Raw genomic sequence first — 9,077 nt, 5'->3', positions numbered from 1 at the left:
GCTGGTATCTGCTCCCCTCACACTCTACAGCATGCATTCTCAATGTGGAGGAGGAAGGGTTGCCCTCAAGGGGATAATAATTGGTTCTTGGGGTGCTAAAAATTCCTAGATATTACAATAACTCGTGGCCTGATAAAGAATCTGCCTGAAATGCAGGAGACCCAGGTTTCGATCCCTGGATGAAGAAGAACCCCCCCAAGAAGGGAATGGCTACCAACTCCAGTATTCTCGTCTGGAGAATTCCATGGACAGAGGAGTCTGGCAGGCTACAGTCCATGGAGTCACAACGAGTCTGACAGGACTGAGCAACTAGCACTTTCACTTTCAATTAGTAATGTTGAACTTTATGCATGTGTTTATTGTCCATTATGTGTATCTTCTTTAGAGAAATGTCTATTCAAGTCTGCACATTTTTCAGTTGGGTTATTTGGATTTTGTGGTTGTAGAAGTTATATATATATATATATATAAACTCCTTATCAGATATATGATTTGCAATTATTTGCTCCCATTCCATAGGTTGCTTTTTCACCCTGTTGATTATTTTCTTTGATACACAGAGGTTTTTAAGTTCAATGTAGTACCAATTGTCTATTGTCAAATGATCCATTATTCTAATTAATCTAACCATTAAAAAATAATACCTAGCAGCAATCACATAAAAACAAAATGAACTTACCAAAGTAGAAAATTACCTAGTCCCTGAGTTAAGATGTCTTTAATGTATTTTGATAGTTTAAGATTGTTGGGTAGGCATTATTAGAAAAAAATAAATATGGCCAATTATTATTCATAAAGATATTCTACAAATAGCAAGAAAATTTGAAGAGTGTTTTACTTATCTGGACTTTCATGTTTTCCATCTGGAAACATTTCCAACCCTTCCTGTATAATTTTATTATATTCATTATATAACTTATCCCTCATCCAGGTGAGCTGCTATGTGTGCTGAAGGCTGCTAATGCTGATGGTTTCACATCTCTTACTATAAACTACCCATTTATGTGAAATGGAAAGAAATAAAGTATGCAGAAATTCCCTTGGATAGGAGAGTAGGGTTTCCCCTAGCACAATTAAGTTTCTGGCCAGTTTAGCTGGATCAGCTAAGACCACCAGCCAATCAGATTTTAGGAGGGAAATGGATTTCCTTAATAAATATGATTTCAAAGAGCATGTTCTCTAAAGACTTTCCAATAAAGGAGTGACTCACTAGAACAAATACAGGAGTGATTTCACTCTACCAATATGAAGAAAAGTGCTCCTCTCTTTTCGTGTATCATCTTCCTGACTCTGACTGGAGTTCAAGGTAAGGGATTATAAGTTATATAAAGTTGGTAAAGTCAGAGATGTAAATTGCTATAAAAGCCTTTTGACTTGCATTGCTTTGCATGCATCAGAAAGTGATGTGAGTCACTTGTGGGCAGTTATCCAAAGTTCATATCTTGGATGGACCTGCCAGGTCAAATACAAGTCTTCTCAGTCTACGTGTGTGAATTCCTGGCAGGCAGTAGGTGTTCAGTAAATGTTTGTTGAACTGTTTGGTAATGAGATGGGAGACTTTGTCTCCTCAATAATTTTTGCCACCTTGACAGAGTTTGTTGATAAGTATGTCTGTGATTAACCAATTAAGTATCTGATAATCAGAGAGGTGTTCCTCAGGAACAACCTTTACTAACTACCTTTGTTATTTGTGGCAAACTAATGAGCTTTTCTGCTTCCCTGGTGGCTCAGAGGGTAAAGTGTCTGCTTGAAATGCAGGAGACCCAGGTTCGATCCCTGGGTGGGGAAGATCCCTTGGAGAAGGAAATGGCAACCCACTCCAGTATTCTTGCCTGGAAAATCCCATGGATGGAGGAGCCTGGTAGGCTACAGTTCATGGGGTTGCAAAGAGTTGGACTTTACAATTCTTTTGCGACTTTTCTTTCTTTCTTTCTCTTTCTCTCTCTCCTCTCTCTCCCTCTTTCTCTCTCCCTCCCTCTCTCTCTCTCCCTCTCTCTCTAATGAGCTTTTCTAGACTTCAGTTCCCTCAGCTGTAAAATGGAGATTATATAATTATGCTTTTTCTACCTAGTACTAAATGAAAAAATTAAGGAATGAAAATAGTGTATTTTAAAGAGTTTTTGAAAGTTTAAAGCACTACTGAAAACCAAGGCAGTGGGGAAGATTAGGATTAGTGGTAATTAGTTACTATAAGTATACCTTTTTAACTGAAACTAACACCAACTCCATTTCATTAAGGTCAGATTAAAAAATGGCTTTGGGAGGTGTTTGAGAAGCTATGGTCTGCATAACACACATGAATTAGGTATACATGTATCTGACCTATGATAGGCATTTATTGAATATTTTAAAAATCTCTTTTCCTAAGGTTGCAAAATATGATATGAAGTGGAAGTGTTAGTCCCTCAGTCATGTCTGACTCTTTGAGACCCAGTGGACTGTAGCCCACCAGACTCCTCTGTCCATGGGATTCTCCCAATAAGAAGAACCCTTGAAGAAGGGAATGGCTACCCATTTCAGTATTCTTGCCTGGAGAATCCCATGGATATAACACCATGGAGATAACACCTACTTCAAAATCTTGTGGTTATGATTGAAAGACACTCAGCAGATGATAGTAATAATCATTACTAAGTCAAATGTATCATTTTGGTGTATCACCAAAATGAAGACATAGCTTTCAATTGATGTTTTCCACCCTCTGTTTTTCCCTTAGGAATCCCAGCAATAAGGAATGGACGCTGTTCCTGCATCAACACCAGCCAAGGGATGATCCACCCAAAATCCATAAAGGACCTTAAACAATTTGCTCCAAGCCCTACTTGTGAGAAAATTGAAATCATGTAAGTAAAAACTCATTCAACACATGTCCAGCATTAAATTTAATGTGAGTACTACCCTGGGAATACTTGTTCATTCAGACATTTAAAATGCAAATGGTTGCCCCTCCATAAATCTGGTAAACTTCTTTCTTTTCTTCTAAAAAAATAAGCAATTTCTGGTAAAGATAAGGAACCAAGGATGATATATTACCAAAGTATTATGTGTTCATTGAAGAAAATGTTTAATGTAAATTACCCAAAAGAAGAAATTAAAAATTCTCTAAATTCTACCATCCAGTTATTCTCTTGGTATATATACACACTTTTGCTTTGTGTGTACATATATAGATACAAAACATATATGTACATATACATATATTTATATACACAATGTATGTATACAAAAACAAAATCGTATACCATATACATTTTTGTAAACTGCTTTTTCATTAGCACTATATCATGAACCTTTCTTCATGTCAGTAAGTCTTGTGTAATAACATCATTTTTGCTAATAATGTCATTTTTAATGACCAAATTGTATTCTATTATATGCACATACCATAATCTATATGACCAATACCTAAATGTAGGTCAGTTTTTTTGCTACTGTATCAATAGTTACTGTATCAATATTATTTCTTTAATTCTCACCTATATTAATATTTTTCTAGAGATTAGAATTGGTAGATTAAGGATGTGTGTGTTATTCACTCAGTCATGTCTGAATCTTTGTGATCCATGGACAATACCCCACTAGGCTCCTCTGCCCATGAAATTCTCCAGGCAAGAATGCTGGAGAACTAGGGATCTTCCCAACCTGGGCTGCTGCATTGCAGGAGAATTCTTTACCATCTGAGATACAGGGAGCCTAGAATTCCAGGCTAGGTTAAAGATATGCATATTTTAAGTTTTTTTGAAGCCTGAATCAAGGATGATATATAGAATGACTCATTTTATTCTTAGACTAGTCAGAAATTAAAGAAAAAAGTCCTTAAATTATTCCTGGAGAGTCTGATGTAATTTAAAAACTCAACCAGTCCATTAATCTTGTCTTAGGAAAGCATTTTATTATGTTTTAAGTTGTTTTACTAGAAAATTTAGTAAAATTCATGCTCATTTTCCTTGTTTGGGGAGAAAAGTAGATATATTGGCAACTTTTCTATTTTCTGTTTTCACCTAAACATAAATAGCTTTTTCTAGCATAACAGAACCAATATTATCTTTAGAGATAAGTTCTCCCATTGCATACACCTGTTGGATTTTTTAAATTTAGGGTTATGTGCTATCTTAGAAATGTATCTAAGTCCCCCCAGTCACTTAAAAAAATGAAAAGGCAGGAAAAAGACCGAAGTCCCAGATGCTACAAATATATTTTACTTGGGGAATTGAATTCTTTGGATAAGAGAAAGCATTTGAATCATTAAAAGTAAAAAAAAAAAAATCTTAAAAGTAAAAAAAAATAAAATAAAAACTTGTTGCTGTTTCTTTGGTAGCGCTACAATGAAGAATGGGGCTCAAGTCTGCCTAAACCCAGATTTACCAGAAGTGAAAGAACTGATTAAAGAGTGGGAGAAACAGGTGGGTGAAAAAGGAAAAAATTTTTCTTTCTTTTAGAAATTAACTTTGGAAGTCAAAGAATTATGGAGTGCCTTTAAGGTTACATTTTTCATCATGTTATGTGCTACCTTTTTTTTTTTCCTAGAATGTGGAATTATATTCCTTCTTATGGTATCACTTGTCTGTCTCTTCCACTAGAATGTGTGTTCCATGTGGGTAGGGAGCTTGTCTTTCTTATCCAATATAGTACATACATATTGAATGGTAGATTGTGAGGATAGGGAATTCCCTGGTAGTCCAGTGGTTAGGACTCAACACTTTCACTGCCAGGGCCCAGGTTCAATGCCTAGTCGGGGAACTATCTCATAGCATGGCCAAAAAAAAAAAAAAAAGGTAATGAGATAAAGTCTCTTCCTGCTGTAGCAGATTCACTGACAATCAATTATAGTATAATGTGGAAAATATAAAATAAAGATATGTACAATTATCTTGAAGATAATAGAGGAAAGAGTAATTAACTTTGCCAAAGGAGGGGTTAAGGAGAAGGTGTTAAGGAAGACTTTTCATATCAGGTGGTTTGATTTGGATATTGAAGGATAAGTAGTTCACTGGGAGGGTAAGGACAGCATGAAAAAAAAGACTAGAATCATGAGAGAGCTCACTGTGCTCAGGGAACCTTGAGTAGTATGGCTTGAGTTTGTGTGGAGGAAATGAAGGGACTGAGGTAGAAAAGTAGACCAGGACAAAGCCAGAGGAATCCTATTTGAAATGCTGAGGGGTTAAGTTCGAATAGGGCCACAGGATATGTAGATAGGAGCTTGGTTCTGGACTCTGACAGAGGAGCAGTTCTGGCATATACCAGCTGTGCAACTTTGGCCAAGTCACCTGCTCCGAGCCTCCATCACCTTGTCTGTAAAAACTGGATGATAATCCAGCCTCTCAGAAAACGATAGTCATTCAGTCGTGTCTGACTCTTTGCAACCCCATGGACTGTAGCCTGCCAGGCTCCTCTGTCCATGGAATTTTCCAGGCAAGAATACTGGAGTGGGTTGCCATTTCCTACTCCAGGGGATCTTCCGAACCCAAAGACTGCACCCAGGTCTCTTGCATCTCCTGCATTGGCAGGCAGATTCTTTACCACTATGCCACCTGGGAGGCCCCACAGTTGGTAGAGGTAGGTCATAAGCAAGGTTGGAGTGGGGGTAGCCAAGAAAATGGGCAAAAGAAAACCAGTTAGAAGGCTATTGCTTCTTCATCGAAATAACTGAAACAGAATCTAAAGGAGCCTCTCTGAGAGTGATGCAACTTTAAACTGGTTATGAGGATGAATAAAGACCACAGTCTAGAGAGTCCAAATTTAATATAAGGAAGGAAAAATGGTAAGATAGAGAAACACTAACCCCCACCCCCTTTTTTTCTTTTTTCTTTTTTTCTTTTTTCTTTTTTTTTTTTTGCTGTCTCCTCACAGGTCAACCAAAAGAAAAAGCAAAGGAAAGGGAAAAAATATAAAAAAACCAAGAAAGTTCCAAAAGTTAAAAGATCTCAACGTCCTTCTCAAAAGAAGACTACATGAGCTCCCACTTCACCAACCACTATCTTGTGTTAAAACAGGTTCTTTTTAACTCACTGAAATAATTCCTGAAAGGGATGGCATCTTAATACAAAAGCTTGTTGATCTGACTAGAAAATTTAAAACATTATTGTATAATTGTAATTAAATCTAGAAACTTGCTTTCCAAAATCCAAATGTGAACAGTTGTTAGAGGCTATAGTTTGTCTTTGTTCTTCCACCTCCGACCTCTGAATTTCCTCATGCTTAAGCCCACAGTCTTAGCAACACCCACATCTGGACAAATGTCCTCACAACTACAGCCCACACACAACAGCTGCCTGGGAAAGCAGCTGCAGGCTTCCCAGGCCTCCAGAGAACATCCTGAGGCCCATGTCAGCAGGCCCCCAGCCGGGCAGTGTGCTGGCAAGCATAGCAGTTTGGAGTCGAGCTGGGCCTCGCCAAGCTGCTGTAGCTGTCAGCATCTCTATTTGCATCAGCCTCATATACAGTGTATCCGAGAGATTCATGCAGGTTATTTCTCTTGGCGGGGAGAGGCGTCACCACCGAAGACCCCTAGCACTTGGCTTTCAGAACCTTCCATCTGGTGTTGAGGCCGTGTGACTCCATCTGGCCTGCCCACGCTGACCGCTTCATTCCTTCCTGTTCCCTTTGCTTCAGTCAAGCCAGCTCCTCACCATCTTCCCATGGTTCAGTGTCCACCCCCTCTACCACACAGGTCACATCCTGCCTCACCTGGGTCTACAGCTTTCTCACTCTTCCCCCAATAGCCCATGGAAATATCTCCTTCCCCTCACACGTATTCGCTTCATCCAGTCTTCAAGGGTCATTTTCATCCTGCCTCTGCAACAAAATCTTTCCACTTGGATTTTTTTAAGACTCCTATTTCGCTGGTGTTCAACACCATACAGGTGAGCACTTCATTGCTTTCTATTTTTTCGCTTGTTCATTTTAATTCTCCAACAAGATTGTCAGCTCCTTGAGGGCAGGGGGCACAGTTTATTTCCCTGAATCTGCCACCATGCCTAATATACTGTGGAACTAGGTTTTGAATCATTTCTTAATTGCAGTTGTTACAGGTAGGAGGACAATAGACCATCTCCTCAAAGCAGGAGGAGTTAACTGGCTACTCCATGTAGTCTAACCCTGGTAACATCTTTTATTCATTATCTTCAGGCCGTTATCACTTCAAGGACTGAGGGTGATGCAACATCCTTGTTTCTTCTCTTCTTTTTTGAGTGTGTGTTAAACAGCTTTAATCTTGGTCATTGCGGCTTCTCAGCACAGTAAGAAATATTGCACATGATCACCATGCTTTGTTCTGGGGATGCATCCTTGTTTTATTGTGACAGGATGTTAACTTGGCCTCTCCAATGGATAAGAAGGAAACATTTAAATCATTTGTGGATATTCTAAACTGTTTTTAATTAAATATACAGGACACCTGGAATCATAGAATCTTAACAATGGAAAGGCACTTTGGAGACCAGCCAGTGTCTAACCTTTCCCCACAGAAAATAAAAACTCCTTCAGTACCATTCCTGACAAGCCTCAGTTTTCCAAGATCTGACAAGAAAGTCACCAAGATCCTTTTGATAACTCATTTTAGGTAAATGTGAATTTCATTGTCAGTTTAACTGGTTTTCCAAGTTTGTGAATATTGTGATTATCGATCACCACACCAGCTCTCATGAAGAGTGTATTAAGTCACCAGTGCTAGAGGGAGCAGTGAATCCTGTTAGTGGAGGCAGGGATAGTGCCCAGTGAGCCTCTGCAGGGCTTGGAAACCTTCTTAAAAAGGACGTTTCAAGCACTGCACAAAAGAGGATGTCAGGCCAGGATTTAACCCCTGTCTTGTTTCTCAAATGTTGTCGCTCCTTACAATGCAGATGATTTTCAGTGCTGTCCAGTGGCAGTCCCAAACAGCATCTTAACTAGTCATGAGACTCTTAGCTCCTTTCATGTAACTCCCCTGAAAAATCTAAACGTTCCATAATCTGAGCGTTTGACCCAGTTACCTTGCATCTTACTGCTAAAGTGGTCAGTATATCACTAATACCCAAAGACTACATGTTTTGACTAAGTTAGCTATGACATATATATATCATTTATATATATACATATATGCTCTAAGCAAATATTAATTCAAAGCAGAATTGACATCTATACTTTGTACTTTGAAATATTTTCTTTGTTAAGACAATGCTATCAGCAGCTATACTCCATAAGAATTAATTTTTAAAAAATTTTAAAAAGACAATGCTATCAATAAATGGACCATTGATCAGAAAAAAGTCTTGATTTTTTAACGTCGTGAATGTGTGCCTCAACTATTTTACATGTTTTAACAGTAATTCTCATGTGTCCTTATTCATTTGCTTTCATCTCAAATAAGGTGTAATTGAGATAACTACATGGATGCTCTTTAAAGGGCTCTTTGGAGACAAAAAATAACTTCACAGAAAATTTGACAACATGCCTTATAACAACATTGACTTACAAGAGTTATATGGATGCAATTTATTTCCTAATCCTCAAGGGCCATACCATTCCAATAAGACATATATCCGAGAGACCATAAATGTCCCAACTCTTTTCCATACCCTAAAACTATATATGTTTAAATTTTATAAAGCCTCAAGAAGTTACAGAGACCCAAATATAGGATAAGTTATTCTAGAATCCAGGAAACTTGGGCTGGAAGTATTATGCAGTGTGGAGTCTTTAGAAGCTGGGAGTGGATAGAGACTATCAGCTTTGTATATTTGAGGTCCACTTGATAGCCCAAACAGGTGTGATGTTTGGGCAGCTAGCAGCTGCTGATGGTGATATGACAAAGCCTTCAAAGGGTACTGTGAAAAGAAATAAGACTGTGGCTTCTGAGATATCTGGGTTAAGATCAGAAGCCCACCATTTATTAGCTGTATGACCATGGTTCAAGTGCCCTTTGACCTCCCTGTACACCAGGTTCCTCCTCCAGGAGTGTTTGAGAAACAGGCACAGCATAGATCTTGATGCATAGAAAGTCCCCACTGCCAGTCCCAACCTCCCCCGACCTCTGCTCACTTTCTCCACAACAGAATATGTTTCACATCTCATGCACACAGAGAGATGTTTCCAGGACT

The 9,077-nt window shown here is 38.5% G+C and overlaps 1 protein-coding gene and 1 non-coding gene across 2 annotated transcripts; both read left to right on the top strand.

The window, feature by feature from the left end:
• Positions 1-1,200: 1,200 nt before the first annotated feature.
• On the top strand, positions 1,201-5,968 carry CXCL9 (C-X-C motif chemokine ligand 9). Its single transcript, XM_052642340.1, has 4 exons — positions 1,201-1,306; positions 2,717-2,843; positions 4,319-4,403; positions 5,851-5,968. The coding sequence occupies exons 1-4, from the start codon at positions 1,246-1,248 to the stop codon at positions 5,953-5,955; spliced, it is 378 nt and encodes a 125-aa protein (XP_052498300.1). The 5' UTR covers positions 1,201-1,245; the 3' UTR covers positions 5,956-5,968.
• Positions 1,717-1,788, top strand: TRNAF-GAA (transfer RNA phenylalanine (anticodon GAA)). Its single transcript has one exon. It is a non-coding gene; the product is annotated as a tRNA-Phe (tRNA).
• Positions 5,969-9,077: the final 3,109 nt, after the last annotated feature.

The sequence above is a fragment of the Budorcas taxicolor genome, chromosome 6 (genome assembly GCF_023091745.1).
Source record: "Budorcas taxicolor isolate Tak-1 chromosome 6, Takin1.1, whole genome shotgun sequence".
Lineage (NCBI taxonomy): Eukaryota > Metazoa > Chordata > Mammalia > Artiodactyla > Bovidae > Budorcas > Budorcas taxicolor.
This window is presented reverse-complemented; position numbering and strand designations above follow the sequence as displayed.